Raw genomic sequence first — 19,031 nt, 5'->3', positions numbered from 1 at the left:
AATAAAATGCTGATGATAAGTGCAAATCCTCCAACCTTTCAAAGTCAATAAGACCATTCTTTGATCAAGGTAGGGGTGGTGGTGGTGCTGGTAGATAAGACCAAAGTTCTTATCTTTCCCCTTCTCCCCAAGTGATTCTCCCTCAGAGGGTTAACTGAAACTTCTATCTCCTTACTCTCCACTGGAATATCTTGAGTTCTAAATTGGTCTGCTATTTTGCTGCAAAAACAAACAAAACTTCTGGGTATGGCATTTTCTTCACTGAATTTCGACATACTCCCTATATGGCCTTTACTTCCAATTTGATCAAGACTCTTTTGAGCCAAGTTAAAATACCTTCCACTGATTGATTATTTGATTCAATTAAGATGTCTAGATCATGTTTACACCTAATTCGTATCTTTTGTTGATTTATTCAATCCTGAAATCTGGACTCTGAAATTATTGAGGGAGGAGCATGGGAAGATTCCTTTTATATTTTAAATAGTAATATTCACCCAGTGTTGTTGTATGGTTTTGTGTCATGGAGTTCTACAAAAATAAAGGTAAAGATCACTGAAAAGGCAATGGAGAGCCACAGAAATAAGGAATTGTGTGGTAAAGTGTATTATCAGATAAGCATGTGATCCAAATATATTTATATGCATGCATATGTGTGTGTGTGTGCACACATTCACACTAACACACCTATCTGGGAGGTACCATGAAGTAGTAGATAAAGAATTGACCTTGGAATCAGGAAGACCTGCGTTCAAGTTCCATTTCTGATTCGTATTGACTATGTAACCCCCTTCCTAGTACTCTAGGCAACTCTCTAAGATGACAAATTGTAAAGCAGTTTCCCATCTGCAATGGTGGGAGAGTTTCTCACCAAGATTGTCCTATACCTCTAACATCATTGTTCTCTCTGTCTCTCTGTCTCTGTCTCTGTCTCTCTTTCTCTCTCTGTCTCTCTGTCTCTGTCTCTGTCTCTGTCTGTCTCTCTGTCTCTGTCTCTCTGCCTCTCTCATACACACACACACACACACACACACACAATGAAGGTGGACAGTGAACTAGAACTGTGATTGAAAAGGGAGAGGAGGGCAGACTGTATTGTATTGGAGGAATTCTTTCAGATCTTTCCATCTTTCAGTGATTACAAACTGCTCCCTGCAGCAAAAACCTGTCTGTTTAACACTGATATCTTCCTGGTGAAGTTACACCAAATCACAGAACCCCTTCTCAGAAGATTCATAATTGCAGGTGACCCAAGGGCAAGAGGAAGACACCTGGTGGGTACAAACAGGCTGCAGCCTGTTACTAACAATGACTTGCACCTGAAGAATGGTGTTTAAAAAAAAAAACTCTACAGATGACCAGAACAGGAGGAGGGCCTGTCATGTAACAAGAACGAGGGGTAATGAATAGACAGACCATGGCCTGCACCAATATCCACAAACTGTTTGAAAAGTCTGGAGGGAGGCCTCTACTGTGGTGGATAGACCATCTACAACAGACTCATAGAAAGATGAGATATTATATGTAAAGTGCTTAGCACAGTGCCTGGAATATAGTGGGCACTTTAAAAGTACTTTAAAAAAGATACAGACAATAACCGTCTTGGACAAGAGGGTATGTGTGGCCTGAGATCTGTGCTGAAAAGGAGAGAGGGGGTGATACATCAGTGAGATCATGAATCTGATAGAGGGATACTAGATTAGATTGGATGGGATGCAACCTCCAAGGAAGAAGGAAAATATACTCTGTGATCTCTCAAGATCTTGACTGGCATTGGCATTTGAATATGCTTTTGAGTAGGGAGGCCATACCTGCCTTCCTACCCCTACAAGATCTGAAGACTGCTCCTTGCTTGTCCAACCCAATTTAACCATCTATCTGAAAATTGCTTCTGTGGTTAGGTTAGCTTCTCCAAAGCATGGCAGGGTCCCTTATAAAGTTGGTAAATCCAAGAACTAGAATAAGATGCTGAAGATAAGAGTGAAGATACTTGCATTTGAAACTGGCCCTAAGGTTTACCATCCATGTGATGTTGGGTAAGGTCACTTTTCTTTTCAGTTTGCCCATCTGTAAAACAGGAATGGTGCATTTTACTTCACCTGCCTCAAAGGGCTGTTAGGAAAGCATTTTATAAACTATAAGGCACCATAAAGAGAGACGGCTTGGTAGCAAGAGCAAAAAGTTTGGAATAAGGAGAGCCAGGTTCAAGTCCAGATTCCACTACTCACTAACCCTATGACCTTGGGTAAATTTCTTCCCCTCTCTAAGCCTCAGTTTCTCATCTGTAAAATATACAGGGAGGAGGTAGGGTTTGGACTAGATTATCTAACAGTTTAACATTCTATATTCTGAGGCTCCCTCATTGGTCTTAGTTAGTGAAATGTGAGACATTATTATTTCCCCATCTGCCCCAAAACCTAGAGAATCCTATGGATGGGTAATAGGAAACAGTTCTTTTCTGATGCTGTCCTCTCAATTTCCTCTTAGATAAACAATAGATAATTTTTAGAACCCATACTGCAGAGAAGAATGAATGAGTGAATGAATGAAAAAGGAGACAATGAAGATGCAAGTGATAAAATATGCAAAAAAATCCTTTATTCATTTAAATTGCCTCAAAACAACAAGAGAGCAGTTATCAAAGGTCAGACCCATTTCTATGTTTTGAAAACCTTTCCCTGGAATTCACAACTGAGCATTAACACAGCCTCACAGCCTGGAGAAGTATCATTCAATAAGCTTGATTGGCAAGGAAAACCACACTTTGCTGTTGTAATTATCTGAATGTTCCTCCATTAAACATTCTAAATGCTGAACACTCATAAACAATCTTGTTGGGTAGAATATTAATTGGCAGACCCATAGTTTGAGCTCTATCGCTCATCTCTGCATGACAACTCAGCCTAGCCCAGTTCAACTTCCATATTGAAGTTTTATTTTCTTCCTCATTCTTGTCGTTTTTGAAGCCAAACAGAAGACACACATGCATCCTATATAAAGCAGGCCCTAGCCAAAACAAGTGCACATCAAATGCATTTATTTGCACAGACACTCATAAAAACTTAACGAGACACCAGATAATTACAGGAAGGGGCTAACGGCCAGCCCTGTGGAGCCCCAATGTTTTGAAGTGTATTTAAGCTAGAGATCAAATAGGATGGGCACTGGGACCATCATCTCACCTGGTCCCCTCCTCCCTTGGGCAGTGGGCCCATGGTGTTGAGTCCAATAAACAGGCTTACTTCTCTGGCTGTGTATTCAATTCTTCTAAAATGCCTTTCTGCAACTTATTCTAAATGTCCTAATAGGGTTTTTATGGCTCTAAATATGGTCGTTGGCTGTCTCTTTGTTCTTTTTGCACACATCTTCCATAGAGAAGCCCCTGATTTCAGTCTTTGGTTTCTAAAGCTTGTGCCCCATCGCTTTGACAGGAAGACTGCCTCTTCTCACCATCCCTTGCTTTTAAAAATCATATAAAAGGACGACTTGAAAGCCCCAAGCTGTCCACTTCAGTGCAGCGGCCCAAAGGACAAAGTGATTTTCACCAGAGCCTGCAATTATCTTTGCCTTCAAGCTGCTAACCCTGACTTGGAAAGACCTGTTTCTGTGGACTTGAAAAGTTTGGGGAGCCAGAGGTGGGGCAGGATGGGGGGTAAGGGGTGGGGTTGTTGGTGTTACAGCTATATGGAAGGAGGTCTGTCAAGAGTCAGGAGATCTTCCAAAATTGTTCCTTTAGGTTTCTAAATGAAGCAGCTAGAGTGTGCTTCTGGAGGCTGTCTCAGAAAACTGAATCTGAGAGCCTATAGCCACTTTATCATAAGGATGGCAGACAGGAGGAGAAGGGCATAGCTTCCCTCAGGATCCTGGTGTATCTATGTCCTCCCTATGAATGAGTTCTAATTCAATTCAGCAAGCATGTATTAAGTACTTAGTATAATCAAGAAACTATTCTAGGTACTGGAGACATAATGACAAAAACAATAGAGCCCTGCCCTCAAGGAGCTTACATTCTATTGGGGGTGGGAGGGGAGGAAACCACATGTACATGTAAATGCAAAGTTTATGCAAAGTAAATATAACTTGGGGGCAGTATGAACAACTAGGGCAAATCAGAAAAGGCTTCTTGAAGAAGGTGGCATTCTAACTAAGTCCTGGAGAAAACGAGAGTCCAGGAGATAAGGAGGGAGAACATTTCAGACAAAGGAGAATACCTTGTGCAACTAGGTGGAGAAGCAGGTAGATCTCTGGACTTGGGATCAGGAAGACTTAAATTCAAATACTGTCTTAAACACTGTGACCCTGGACAAGCTCTTGGCTTCTCTCAGCCTCAGGTTCTGCACCTATGAAATGGGGATAATCTAGCACCCATTTCTCAGGAATCTTTGTGAGGATCAGGTGAGATAACATGCATAAATTGCCTGGCAAACCTTAAAGCACTAATGTCAATGCTAGCTCTAATAATAATTCTTATAATTATGATTATTATTATTATTAGGACAAATAAGTTCATTTCTCTGGGTCTCAACTTCCTTATCAGTGACCTCTAAGGCTCTTTCCAGTTCTATATCTGATTCCCTAACATAAGAATTCTGACTCTATCACTTACTGGATTTATGACCTTGGGCAAATCTCTCTTCTTTCTCTAGACTTCAGAGGATTGAACTAGATCTCAAAGGTACATTCCAGATAGATTATTCTAGGGTTCTATGACTCTAGGAATGGAATCAATATGTCTCCATACTATGGTAGCCAAGAGTCCTCCCAGGAAGGGATAGAGGACAATACCGGTCATCAGCATCTCTGGGAGGGTAGGGTAGAAGGGGTTTATGAATGGGAAGAGGACACAAACCACAGAACTAGAACAATTGTGCCCAGATGCCTCCCTGTGTGGAAAAAAAAATTCTTCATTCTAAATTCTCAGACCAAATGGTATCTTATAGTCTGCATCCCTTCCCACCATCCATTCCTTATTCCCATCATGATCTCTGTCACAAAATACATATGTCTGAGACAGCATGGCTTAGTAGAGAGAGCAATGGACTGTGAATCAGAAGGGATGTGTTCTAGTCCCAGCTATACCACTAGCTAGCTGTATAACTGTGCACAAGTCATTCCCTCTCTGTGCCTCAGTTTCCCTATCTGTAAAATGAAAGAGTCGGACTCTAAGTACCAATTAGTTCTCTCACCCACCAACTTTAAGATTTCACTAAAATAATAGGAAACATTTACATAATGCTTTAAGATTTACAAAGCACTTGAATATACATTATCTCATTTAAACTTCACAACCTTGTGAGATCAGTACTACAGGTGTTTTCATGACGAAGTTCAGAGAAGTTATTTGACCTATTCATAGACACAGAGTTAGTGCCAGAAACAGGATTCAATGCTAGGTCTTCCTGACTCAAAGTCCAGCATTTTCTCCACTACTTTCCACTGCCTTTCTAAAAAGCCCATATTGACCAGCATGGGCTTTGCCCTACAAAATAGGCAGGAGACAAAATAGACAAAAAAGACAAAAGAGGAGGCTGAGGCAAAGACCTTAGACTAAGCTCTGAGGATGCCTTCCTTCCTGGAAGTGGGACCCAGTGATCATACCTTCTGGTCCTTGAACACCCATTTTGTGGCTCTTGTCTCCACCTGCTGGTCAGGGGTGGCTGCCAAGGGAGAAGGGGTGAGAGGAGTTAGGGATGAGAGGAGTTAACTTAATATTCTTACCCCCCCCCCCCACTTTGCACACACACACACAATCTCAGTCCCCTACAACATCCACAAGGGTTCCCAAGAAGATTCCCACCCACATAGTCTTTCTACAATGTAATCTGTCTCACACATCATCATCAAGAATACACACACACACACACACACACACACCCTTTCCCACCAAACACAAATAATTTCTCAGTTCCACTCACCTACCTACCAAATCACAGATATGGGCTCTTTTAAAGTCTTTTCCCCCACACAGATGCACAAGATCTCCCTCATCCACCCATTTCTTTTATACACTCACACATCATCTTTCTTCACCACTCCCTTGTTCAGTCTCATGGAATATCTTGCAATATCCCAATCACTAATAAATCCATGCACACCCATAGCTTCATTTGGCCAATCTTTCAAGCAGACGCTCACACATTTACTCTGTTACAGCCTCTCACATTCAGGTCCACAGTCTCTTACCTAGGGTCTCTCACCTATAGTCTCAGTTTCCCAGTCTCCTGCGCGCGCGCGCGCGCGCGCACACACACACACACAATCAAGAGGCTTCACAACTAGTCTTTTCACATTGTTTAACCGTCTCACATAGCTCCGGATTTCTTATCCCACAATCTCTCTCACCCATAGAATCTCTTGCCCACCTCTTCGGAGCCTCATGCACACTGTCACATTCAATTTCGGAGTCTCTTCCCCACCCCCACCTCCTTTCTCTTCCACTCAGACATAGTTCTCGCCCACTCTTTTTATCTCACAGTCTCCCGGGCATGGAGGCGCTCATTAGTGATCTCTACTCACAATCTCTCCTTCACCTAGGCGCTCACAATCTCTCCCAGGGGCACTCCTGAAACTTCACGCCCACACTTTCACATTCAACTTCTCAGTCTCCGGGGCCACACTCAGACGGTCTCTCACCCACATTATTTCTTACCACGTCTCTCACCATCTCACCCACACACACTCCCCCACAGCCTTTCACCCCCACGCAGGCTCTCGTGGCGCGCACACCCTCACGGTGTCTCAGAAAACGATTGAGAATACACCAAGGTTATGAGAGAGCTGTATGATCTCTGGACCTACGTTTCCTTAGAGTGTCCGGGGCGGCGGGCAGAGTGAGGGACAGGAGCCAGTGTCCAGATGCTTCTCCGCGAGAGTAGAGCTGAGAGAGTTGGCTGGGCAAGCTCCGACCCGGCTCGGGCCCAACCTTGGGCCTCCAGTGGCAGCGCTACCTCCCTACCAGTGTTACAAAAGCAGTAGTTCTATGGTGATTGCTGGCCCCTCAAAGCAGTTCTATAAGAAGGGAATGATAACTTCATTTCTTACTGCACTTTAAGGTTTCCGAAGTGCTTTCGTCACAAATTCAGTAAAGTAAGTCTGGCAAATATTATTCTCCCTATTTTACAGTTTAGAATACACACTCAGAGACGGAAAGGGACTTGCCCAATGTCACACCGCTAAGGGTCAAAGTTAGGAGTTGAACCCTTTTGCTTGACTTCTGACTTTCAGTCCAGTGTTCTTTCCTATACAGCAGGCGAAAAAAAGTATGTCTTCCTTGCCCAGGCCCCTAAAACTACACTCTCCAGGAAACCAACTCGGGCTTTTCGTCTTCTCCTTTAAGTTAGCTAACATGAGCGAGCGGCGTAACCAAGAGATCTCTGTTATCTCTGGCTAGCTAACCTACCGTCGGAGAACTGCCTTCCCGGTTGAGTTGATTCAGGTTAAGTTTTACTTAGTCAAGCTCACCCCTGAATACGAGAATGAGCAGGACCCAGTACTACCACCTCGAGATTCCTGAATTCTGGCCTCTTTTGCAGTCCCCAGACCCTCTTGGACTGAGGGGAAGCAGGACAGACAGACCGACTGCGAACTCTGGCGACTGGGCTCCCATTACTGGTATGCAAAGCTTTGGGAAACCCTAGGGTTGCCGCACCCAGTGACCCTGTGGATCCAGGATCCAGGATCCTGAGGGGCTAAGGAAGAATCTCAAGAAGAAACTGATGGGCAGACTTGTTCCTCAGGAACAAACAACTCGATACCCTCGAGAGAAATGGCGCTAGATGCACGCTTCAATTCCTTGTCCCAGATTCTCCAGTTCTTGCCCAGGAACCTCAGAGTCTCTATGACCTGTCTTTGGATAGAGTAGGGGGGGAACAGAATAGGCTTTCCAACGGAATTGGGAAAAATAAGAGAGGGCTGACCGAACCAGAACCACCCCAGCTTCGATGTGAGAGGCTGCGATGAACCAGAGGGAGCTGACCCTCTAGGGTCCTGGGAATCAAAAAAGGCAGGAATCCCCAAGGAAGCGGGGCTAGTTTAAAAGGTCACCTGGGTTGCCTGAAAACAGAGATGATCAAAGGCTACTTCGGAGGGGACTGGTGGGCCCAGTCAAACGCAGGTACCCTAGCTCATGATGGCCAGGGGGCTGTGAGAGGAGGTGGCCTCTGCCTCTTCTCTCTGCCCTAACAGACTCTGGCCTTGTTCTGATCTTGTTTACTTGGTTCATCTTTTCTGCGTTTCACTTCTTTTTTCCTTCTCCTCCCATACTCATTTATTTTCCCTTCTACTGGTTTGCTCTTTATTTCCTTGGTCATTTTTCCTTTTTCCCTTTTCAGCGCTCTGCCACCTTTTTCTCTCTCTCTCTCTCCGATCTTTACTTTCCTTCCTACCAGTTTCCTCCGGTTTCTCGTTCTCTCTTTTTGCTTCCTTGCTTTGCTTCCGCCTAGCTTTCTCTCTCCTGGGTCCTCCGTTGCCTAACCAGAGCGGCTGCTACCCCTGTCCACCAGCTCTCTCCGACTCTTAGGCTTCGGGAAGCCGCTGCTCAACGGCTCCCGGGGCTGGAACGCCCCTTGGTTAGGAGACCCTGCTTGAACTGTGTGAAGAGGGGTCCAGGAGGTTAGTGGCCTGGCCACAGACCCTGCCTGCGTCGTCTCCAGGGCTTACCGGTTCAACTCCTCTGGCATTCTTTTCTGGGACTGGAGCCTCCCACAAAACCGCTTAACCTCGTTACTTTCCTGAAAAGTAGAAAAATAACGGAGGCGTCCCTTAGGAGCGGAGGTCGACCCGACAGCCATTGAAGGCTCTAGAAAAAGTGATAAAGCGGCCTACATTTCTTCCCCAATACCGCATTCGTTGCGTGGCCCATCCAAGTATGCGAGCAGACTCACCCCGTCAGGGATCTGGGCTCTTAAGTCTAAAGCTTTACAGACTCTTTGGTATGGAATTAACCGGGTGGGGAGAAACTGTGTTGTTTAGACAAATGCGGCCTCTTGAGGAGTGCTGGTCAAAGTCTTTGCTTCTATTTCTAGCTCTGTCTAGAGGGTACCCCCACATACACCCGTCTCAATCCCCCACCTCCAAGAAGCCACAAATTCAACCTTTTTTTTTTTTTTTTAGTAGGAGAAAACCAGGATGTTCTGTTTGTGAGGGCTCTGCCAAACGATGTCCTGGAACACTGGACCAAGAAGTCAGATGCTCCCGCTTCGAGCGAGAAGCTCGGGCCAGAACTCCCCCTTCTCTCCGCCCCTTACCTCCTACCGGAGTAGGTAGTTAAACTGAATCTTCGAAGAATATACCCGAACTATCTCACTGCCCCAGCCCAGTTCTCCAGGGTGAGCCCAAGACACTCCCGGGAGTTGGTTTGTGGGGACGGCGGAATACGGAGGTACAGGGGACGTGATATGGAGGTACTGGGGACGGAAAGTTGGTGCGCTAAAAACCCCTCCACCTACTCCCCCCCCCCGCTCCACACCTTCTCGGTGACCGAATTCTAAGGAGGCCGAAACCACTCCAGCCTGCGTCCGCAGCTCGGCGTATAACGATTGCCCAGAATTTTGTTGGCAGTGGAGGAAGGAAGGGGGATTGGGGAGATCATTTCGCTCTCCAGAGACGTCTTTTCCTAAGAACGTTCACCAACCAGTGGGATAAAGGGGGAGAGAAACGATTGGACAGCCACCTAAGGATGGAAGTCCTGCGTTCTCGGAACCGAGGTGCATGCAGCCCCAGGACAACCCAGAAAGGGAGTCTCCACCCTGGAGATTAAGCATCTCAGAGGACAAAGAGGACTCGTACATTGGCCTGTTTGCGGTCAGAACGGGCTTTCTGGACTCCTCCCTCAGGGATGCAGCACTCTCAGATGGGCAGAGGTGTTCTCCCAGTCACCCGCCCCACCCCGCCCAAGAGCTCCAGTCGGGCCGAAGAACAGTTAGCCACTGGGCCCCGCCTTGCCCTGCGGCCGCGGTACTCCCGAGAGACTCCGAGCTGCTTTCTCTGAGACTCACGAACGAAAACCCGAGAGCAGACAGCGGCCTCTCCTTTCAGACTCTAGGAGGAAATGCAGGATTGAAGGCTAAACCGAGCAAGACTAGAGTCTCCCCGTGGGTCTACAGCACTGAAGTTCTGGCCCAAGCTGAGCGCTCACGTTGACAGCTACTGGGCCCTACATCCTTGGAAGAGATTTTTTTTTTTTTAAATCAATTTGAATAAGACCCAAAGGCAGATGGCTCTTCTTTTCGGGGAGAGCTACAGGAAACGCCTGCTCTACTCACGATGTGCAGACATGTTGGGGCAGTGCTGTGTGAAAGAAGTGTGCTGGGGTGTACATGATAGTTGTAGTGGCTGACCTGATTGTGCAGAGGCTGAAGGGCCCCCTCCACTGTCAATATCCGTTCAACGAATCAATACGCACCAGGAATCCTGTAGACAGGTAGGTCTAGGGGTCCATACCCTAGGGCAGACTAAATAACGAAGAGCGGAGTGAAGGACAGACTGAAAAGTAAGGCCTCTTCATCCTGGAAAGTTGGAGGCAGAAAAGACAAGAGGGAAATTGATATAAAATAAGAAAAGGCCAGGAGAGCGTTGCCCAAATCCCCGAAATAGCTTTCCTTTCCTCCCACCCCTCCCCTCCTTAAAAGCCGAAAGGGGCACAGCAAGGGCCCAGGGAAAGGCCTTATCCCAGCGGGGGTGGGTTGGGGCGGGGGGAGGGCTGGAAACATAAATAGGTTCCAGTGGAGTATCGAGAAATTCCTGAATGGCAGCTCTACAACGGGTTATTAAGGGATTCAAGGGTGTTTGGAGCCGGATCTAACCTTTGGAAATGCCATCAAAGAGAAAAGCGACATCCTTTCCTAAGGGACTCCCTTCGCCAATACCTCTGTCCCAGTCGGAATGCAGAATGGGCCATGGACTGCTGCCAGGTTGATCCAACCTGAATAAGTCAGGGAACTACAGCCAGAACCCCAGTGAGGATGGGGTCGGCCTGGACAACCGCTGGGGCCCGGGTCTGAGGCTCCAGCATAATCTGACTTTCTCCACCCTCACCCCCCCTTGGAGGAGAACAGATCCACCTTGCTCCTTTCCATCTGCGTTCCCGAATACCACTCCTGGGTCGTTCACTAGGGAAATATCTCTGGGAAATGGCCCGCCTTCGTGAAGTCATACTCTGGGACCTTCTTCCACCGCTGCTCCAGGCCGAAGGAAGGGGTAGGGTACGCAGCACCTGTCCTTGGGCTCCCGGGACTGCTGCCCAGGAGGGCAGGTGTAGGAAAGCCCCTGGGCCAGCAGAGGGCAGCTCCAACACGACCCAGCAGGACCCACGATCTGTGACCTGCCGAAGTCTCCCGCAGCGGTGGCCTGTATCCCTCTGCCCCCTGCAGGCTAGGTGTCCCGCAGAGGGCTAAGCAGTTCCGCTGCTTTTACCTTTACTAGCCTACCTTTCTTTCCCCGATGCCCGGCGAGAACGACTCCCTAGAAGGGCCCCCCTAGACCTCGAAGAGCCAAGACTCACGACAGCCAACCCACCATTTAGACATTCTCTCCAGATACGTTCTCAGGGAGTCTAAAAGGCTTGGGGTAGGGGTTCCGCACCTCCCCCAACTCCCACCCCGCTCCTCCTCCCCGCCTTTAGGGGGTGAATCTGACCGAGGCTGAGTCAGGATCCAAATTAGATTCGTCCCTCTGGCTGCCTTTGGGGTCAGAAATATTCCTCCTTTCCCCCAACCGCAATCCCTTCGGCCCTGTGTCTACTTGCAGCCAACCTTTGTCGAGCACCCACAGGAATCAGGCCGAGGAAGCAGACTCAGAGCTCAACACACAACCATGGGGCTGCGTCTTCGGATTGCCATCCTCCCAGCTCTTCACCCCACTCCCGCGCCCCTGGAGTGCTGTCGGCTTTCCCCTGAATCCCTAGAACTAATACACTGTGACCAGTAAATGAGAGTCAGCGTCTCCCGCGCCCCAGCAGTGCCCGAGGTCGAACCAGATTTTAGGGCTCAAAGTTCAGACTGCTAGGAGGCCCAGCGAGAACTCTCAGTTCCTGTTTTCTCCAAGGATGGGGCAAATAGGTCAAGGACCAATAGTGTGGCAGGCATTGTTTTTTGGTCGCCCAGACTGGGATTCACAGCGAAATCCAGCTGGTTCAGCCCCGATAATTTAGAACTGGACTCCTTGTTCAGAGGAGAGAGGGTCAGCAAAACCTGAACTTCACATTCCAGTCAGTGCTCTAAGGGTTTGAGTCGGTATGGTCAATAGGGAATTGAGCTAGGGAAAAAGAGATCGAGGCCCATCTTCCATCAACCTGGGCCAGGTACCTAGTTCTCAGTCTGAATTGAGTCCCAGAGTGACGTTCTCGATGGGTTCTACTTGCGTAGCCAAGGCTCAGGGCTAATCTACATCCCTTTCTCCCTTTCCTTCTCTCTCTGTCTTTCCCTCTCCTTTCTTTGCCTCCCCCATACTCTCTCTCCATTACCTCCCTCTTCCCTCCCCCCACCGCTTTCCCCCAGTCTCTCTAGTGGTGGATCTGGACTGTGAGGAAATTCCTTCTCTCCGACCCCTAGATCCCAGGGCAGCAGCCTACGTCCAGCACCAGCTACTGGGACCTCTGCGACCTCGGAGTCGGAGCTGCTCGAGAGAGGAGAGGAAGACCCGACTTTTCCAGACGCAACTAGAGAAAGCTCAGGACGCTGGTCTCTGGAACAAATTGGGGCGTCCGGGGAACCACAACAAGCTTCGATCAAGTCTATTCCTACCTTACCCTCCTGACTCCCCTACACTCCCCACCCCAACGCCGTTTTGTTTTGTCTCCCTTCCCTCACCCCCGTAGGACCCTAAAATTCAGCTAGGGTTTAAACCCTCCACCTACCTCCCCTGCCCTGGGTCCCCTCCCGGAGACTGGCCCCGACATCGCGGCTTCTGCCTGGCACTGTCCCCTTCCCGTGAATCAGAGGAGACACACTCTCTGCTCCCCGCAGTCCTCCAGCTCTGAGCTTTCTTGGATTCACACATCTCTTTCCTTCCCCTTCTTATTAAAAAAGAAGAAAGGGGAAAAAGGGGGGGGAAAAAACTTTGTCAATTTTCTCCTCCTCCCCCCCCCCATCCAAATTTTCCAAGAGGGTGGGGCTAGGACAGAGAAGGAAAGAGAAATTTTTAAACAGACACAGTAAAAACTTTTTAAAGAGTTTGCTCTCTTTTTCCCTGAGCGTCCACAATGGCTTGAGCCAACAGTACCAGGACCCGGGAGCCTAGACTGGGCTGGCTACGCGCTTGAGGCCCAGCAAGCCCTTGGGGGGGCGCCCAGAGACGGCACTATTTGACGTGGAGAAGACGGCTCATCCTAGCGCAGGGATACGAGACGCACCAATGGAGTTCAAATGTCAGGAAGTTTGAGGGAGGGGTGAGGCGGCTCCCGGGCCGGGAGTATCCCTCCGCCTCCAGCTCCAGCTCTAAACTGAGCGGCTCCTCGGGCGCACCATGGCACATTAATAGTGTGCAGAGCGCGCCCGGGAGCCCAGCACCCCCGCTCCGCCCAGGACCCGACTGCGGGTCCTGCCCGGCACAGCCCGGCACAGCCTGGCATCCCTCACTTTCAGCCCTCGGGGGCCAGCTCTGTGGGGCCCCCTCGCCCGCCTCCTCCTTCTCCTCCTCTTCTTTTCCTCCTCTGCTTTCTCGCCGCCTCCTCTTGCTGCTGCTGCCACCGCCGCAGCCAGGGAGCTTTTGCTGACAAACAGGTGACAGAAGAGACGGGAGTGTGTGCATGTGTGTGTGTATGTGCATGTGTATCAGTGTGCGCGCGCGCGCGTGCGTGTGGGTGTGTGCGTGTGTGTACATACACCGGACAGATCCCGCGTCCCGGAACCACGGCCAGAACCCAGAGGAATAAGCCGCTCCTCTCGCCTCTTCTCCGGGGTCCTGCGAAACGTTTTAAGTGCTTAAAAAAGAAAGAAAAGAAATTGATCCCCATCCTACAGGGGAGTCTGGCCCGAGCCCTGCCAGAGTTCGCGTGTTGTCTCCTGGTCTCGGGGAATAGAGAAGCAGACGACCAAGCCTCCTGGACCCCCGGGTTCACAGCTAGCCCCGTGTCGGCGCCTCATGGATATAGCAACAGGTCCCGAGTCTCTGGAGAGGTGCTTCCCCCGTGGACAGACCGATTGCACCAAGATGCTGGACGGCATCAAGATGGAAGAACACGCCCTGCGCCCCGGGCCCGCCACCTTGGGGGTGCTCCTGGGTGAGTGCAGAGGGAGGGGACGAGATGAGGGGAGAGGATGTAGAGGGACATCTCACAGCCGCATCGATAGTTGGTCTGTTCTTGCCCTGTTTCCTCCTAACATTCGCATAGGCTGAAACTAGGGCTCTGGAACTGAAAGTTGTCCCTAGCTGCAAGGAAGGGGGCGGGCGGTAGGGGCGGCCCCCAAAGTTTCGTGTCATTGACTGGAGACAGAAGGCGAATGAGCCCTACTCTGAGCCGCTGCCGGAGAGGGACCCAACTGATAACACTGGTCCTACTGTTGGAGTTTCTAGGATCACAAAATGTTAGAGATGGAAAAGAAACTTAAAGGCTCATCTTGTTCAATGTCCTGATTTTATAGTCGGAGAAACCGAGGCCCAGAGAGGGTAACTGACTTGCCTAGGGTCACTCAGCAAATTAGTGGCAGAGCTGGTATTAGAACCCAGGTCTTCTAACTCCTAATTATATTTCTAATGCTTTATGCTACCTATTCATTTCTTCTTTAGTGTGAGATTTTTCCCACTCCCACCCCCTAAAAAAAGCATTTTTTCTGAATAACTGAGACTGGGATTTTGACCCATTTAATGTGCAGATATCTCCTCTTCACGTTGACTAGGGGCTGAGCCTGCTGGGCCAAGAACACAGGGGTCAGGGTAGGGGACATCTCTGAAGAGTTCGCCGTGGCCCTGGTCCCTCAAGCTGGTGCTGGCCAGCTCTGTTCTATCCGGGAAGCTCCCAGAGCCCCGAGTCTGGCACCCGGTGGCTGCACCGGGAAGGCCGTGTCTGGCCGCGCCTCCCGTCCTTCAGTCCTAGCTCATGGAACCTCCTCTCCCCTCCCCCCATTCTTGTCTCCCTTCCTCAGGCTCGGACTGCCCGCATCCCGCCGTCTGCGAAGGCTGCCAGCGGCCCATCTCGGATCGTTTCCTGATGCGAGTGAACGAGTCGTCCTGGCACGAGGAGTGTTTGCAGTGCGCTGCGTGTCAGCAAGCTCTCACCACCAGCTGCTACTTCCGGGATCGGAAACTCTACTGCAAACAGGACTACCAACAGTAAGAGCTTCTCCTCCTCCTCCTCTCTCCTCTCTCTCTCTTTAATCTTCCTCATGCTCTTCTCCTCCTCCTCCTCCTCTTCTCCCATTTGCCACCATCATGGCCGAGAGCACTCAGGGACAGAACACTCCACGGTCAGTGTCTCCGGAGCCCGGAGCCTTGAGCCCCAGCGGTAGGGCACGGAGAGAACTGCCCTGAGTCCCCACGGGGGCAGTGCAGGCACATCGACTGTCTTCTAGCATCCTAGCCTAGAGTCCTACCCTCCCTGACACACCCGCCTGGGCTCAGGACTGAATACTAGTGGCCCTACATGCCTTATGGGCCCTGCTTGTTGGTCAGCAAAGATCCACGAGCGTTTGGTAGTCCCTTGTCGCTTGCCTTAGCTGGGGTTCGAGAGCTGTGGGTTCTCCCATCCTAACTCCGCCAGGAACCCAATCACTTCTCCAAGTTAGTCCCACAGTTCGAGACTCTCGTAGAGCTCCCTCTCCCTCCCTCACAGCCTTGGAGTTGTAAAAAAAAAAAAAAAAAGTTACCCTAGGCCTTCCTTCTACAAGGAGCTCACCTGCTCTGGCTACTCTAGGTCTCGGAGGCTAAGGTCCTGGCCCAGGCCAAAATGAGACCTGCGCCTCTGGAGAGAATACTCAGGCCATTCTTTATCCATTGCGGTGCTCCTTGGTGGCAACTTGGAGCACCTCTTGACTATTTCCTCAGGCCCGGAGCCTGGGAATACCGGTACTGGGCTCACCCGCTTTGCAGAAGCCCAGTTGCCCTATTTTCTTGGATTCTCTGACTCTCAGTGACTGGTTCAGTTTGGCTGGGTTTACTAAAGACCTGGCGCCCTTCGAAGCAGGGAGGCCGCCGGCCGCCCCCGCACCGACCTGGGGTCTTGTTTCCCTCCTCCTCCTTCCCCAACTCAGAGCTGCCCCCGGCCCGGCCCGAGACAAAGGGAAGGGCGGTTCGGCCCCTTTTGTCCCTCGGCTTCAGGGGCCGCCGCCGCCCGCCCGCCCTTTTCCGAGCCGGGTTTGCTCATAGCTGCAGTGGCTAGGCCGGTCTCCATGGGGACGGGCCCGGGGCTCCGGACCAAGGACTGCAGTGCCCAAGCGCTGGCCGTGGGAGGCTTCCTCTTGCTCTAGACCCTGGGAGTGGATAGGATCCTGGCCCTGGGTTCCTCAAGAGGGGGCTTGGCTATTTCAGCTAGCCCTTCGGGGGTTGCCCACGAAAGGACCCTTAGTCCTCCCTTTTAAAAATTTTCTTCATATGAAAATTTAAAAATAATAACTAAACTGAATCCTGGCCGCCATAACTAAATCCATGGGGTTTGGGTAAAGGGTATTGCTGGCTTTAAGGCAGGAACGGCTCCCGTGGCCCCAAATATGCAGTATCCGAGAGTCCCCAGACCCGAGGTCCAAGAATAGTGAATGCTCCTGTGGCCCATCTTCCCTGCTTGCAAGGACATCTCTCCCGCGAAACCTGCGTCTTACCCGAGACTCAGAACTCAGCGGCTGAAAGAGTCAGAGCTCCAGGCCAGGCAGCGGCCGGGGCAAGGAGGTGTGGGCGCTGAGACACTGCTTACTGCAGTTAGTAGAGTGATGTCTTCTTGCTGCACTTTATGCTTGTCCAGCTTGGCTCTTGGCCCAGGTCCTGGCTTAGACAGCAGCACCGGGGGGAGAGACCTAGATGGAAGAATCCTTTGCCCAGGGTCCCAGGCACCTCTTTAAATGGGGCACCAGTCAGCTCCCACTTTTTGTGCTTTAGTTTTGACGGGTGGAATTTTTTCTCTCCATCTCCCGGTTGCTACATTTTTACCTCCGTGTCCTAAACTGCTCCCGCTTCGGAGTGTCTCCCCAAAATTCAGGCTAGGCTTTCTCATTATTTCTCTTTCAATAACTTTCCCGGGAATCTGATCAGACTGGGGCCAGGAAGGAAAAGAGTGTAGAGGAGGGAACATCCATGTTTTGGCATCTGCTCGGAACCGTTTGTGCCATGCGGGGCCTTTTCTTTTTCCGGGAGAAGGCAGGGAGTTTCTGTCGGTTTATTAACTCAAGGCCATAGACAGAGCAGAAAAACTGCCTTGAGAGCAGAAAAGAGAGGCATCACTCTAAGGGTAGATAATTCTTACTCAAAATAGCCCTTTTCAGAAGCAAATTTAAAATTTCAGAAATCTCTACCGAATACTTACTTGCTCCTTTCCAACTGTACACGCAGAAGGACCTGGCCCAGAAAAACTAAGGGCAGGCAGGGAACTTTTTAGGATCCGGGTTTGAACTGTTTGTTCACCTAATGATTTGGTTTCTTGGCAGTTCAACTCAGTGAGAGCTGTTTTATTGACAGGGAGAGAAAAAGAAGGGAAAGTAGAAGGGGAGAAGAAGGTGAAAGAGGGAGAGAAAAGAGTGGAAGAGAAAAGAGAAAGGGGAAAAAGAAAGAGAAGAAAAGGGAAAAGAGAAAGGGGGAAAGAGGGAAAGAGCAGGAGAGATAAAGAGAGAAAGAGGGAAAGCAGGGAAAGAAAGAAGGGGAAATCAGTGAAAGAAGAGAAGAATGGGAAAGAGAAGAGAAAGGAAAAAGGGGAGAGAAAGCACCTGGAAACAAAAATACAAAAGTGGATGGTTTTCAAATACGAAATAAAGGGAATGGTGTTTTTTTTTTTTAACAGAGTAAGTGCTAAGAGCACATTTCCAGCTTTTTATTGCAAATTCATTAAGATAGATTGGAGAAAAGCATGATTAGCATATAAAATACTGCAAAATCTAGTGAACCTTGTTTTATTTTGCTTTCTACATCTAAAAATTTCTCTTAAGTCAACCCAACTGTATGTAGGCAAGACTGAATATGTCGACATCCCCTTCCTCCCAAACTATACCAGGTCAGAACCTCTTTCCATTGTCCTCCAGGCACAGGTGACAAACCTTCCTAGGCCCTCTTTGGTCAGCCAAGATCATGTGCTGATTCACAATTGTTCTTTACTAATTTGCTTTATTTGTCTGTGGAGGAAGAGCTCAAAGGGCTTGGGCGGGCTGTGTGTGCCTGTTTTTGTCACTTGGCTCCATGCAGATGCACATATTGGATTTTGTTGAGAGACCAGAAGCATGTAAAATATGGAGGGCCACCATCATTTACCAGAGAGGTTGTAGAATAGATTTTTGAAATGTAATCTGGCTGCTTTCTGTTGAGAAATACTTGTTGTTTGTCTGGTCCTCTCACTGAATTCACAGAATTAGACTCAGCAAGGAGTTTGCATTTTAGATTTTGTGTGATGATGATATTCCACCAGGAAATAAAGCCATTTTAAAAATAGCTTTGTCTTGGAACCTCCCTTAGTATTGTGTGTGTGAGCTCCTGCCCATCTATATTGCATCCTGTGTGTGTATATATGTGTGTACATATATAAGCATTTTTGTAATAGTGTGTGTGAATCCCTGCCTCTCTGTTAGTATGGTATATGGATATGTGCATATTCTGCTTCTGTGTATGTCTTTTCTTATATGCATATTCCTTTGTACAAAGTGTATGTCCTTCTGGTCCTTTGTCTGTGGGACAAAGTGTATGGATGTGTGTGTGTGTGTGTGTGTGTGTGTGTGAATCTCTACCCTTTTGAATGTGGTACTTTGTATGTACACATAAAACCCTGGCCCTCTGGCTGTGGTATACACATACAAGTGCACAACCATACCCATACTCATGCACAGAGTGAATCCTTTCTCCTCTGTCTTTGGTAGAGTGGTGTGTGTGTGTGTGTGTGTGTGTGTGTGTGTGTGTGTGTGTGTGTG

At 49.1% G+C, this 19,031-nt stretch overlaps 1 protein-coding gene and 1 long non-coding RNA gene across 3 annotated transcripts in view; one reads left to right on the top strand and one right to left on the bottom strand.

Annotated features, from left to right (window-relative positions):
- Positions 1–8,346: 8,346 nt before the first annotated feature.
- On the bottom strand, positions 8,347–12,988 carry LOC138157183 (uncharacterized). The gene is made up of 3 exons (XR_011167330.1): positions 12,854–12,988; positions 10,403–10,505; positions 8,347–8,729 (listed from the first exon to the last, which is right to left on the bottom strand). It is a non-coding gene; the product is annotated as an uncharacterized lncRNA (long non-coding RNA).
- Positions 12,989–13,820: 832 nt separating this feature from the next.
- LMX1B (LIM homeobox transcription factor 1 beta) overlaps positions 13,821–19,031 on the top strand; it is a 184,003-nt gene continuing 178,792 nt past the window's right edge. For both annotated transcript variants that reach the window (XM_069082720.1, XM_069082719.1), the window contains exons 1-2: positions 13,821–14,218; positions 15,081–15,267. In XM_069082720.1, coding sequence (XP_068938821.1) covers positions 14,080–14,218; positions 15,081–15,267 — 326 coding nt within the window. In that variant the 5' untranslated portion in view covers positions 13,821–14,079. The remainder of the gene's footprint in view (positions 14,219–15,080; positions 15,268–19,031) is intronic.

This window comes from Petaurus breviceps, unplaced genomic scaffold (assembly GCF_028583685.1).
Source record: "Petaurus breviceps papuanus isolate PSGF00001 unplaced genomic scaffold, PetGlider_PUasm1.0 171, whole genome shotgun sequence".
Taxonomy (NCBI): domain Eukaryota; kingdom Metazoa; phylum Chordata; class Mammalia; order Diprotodontia; family Petauridae; genus Petaurus; species Petaurus breviceps.
The sequence above is the reverse complement of the archived record's forward strand: the minus strand, read 5'-3'. Positions and strand labels throughout refer to the sequence as shown.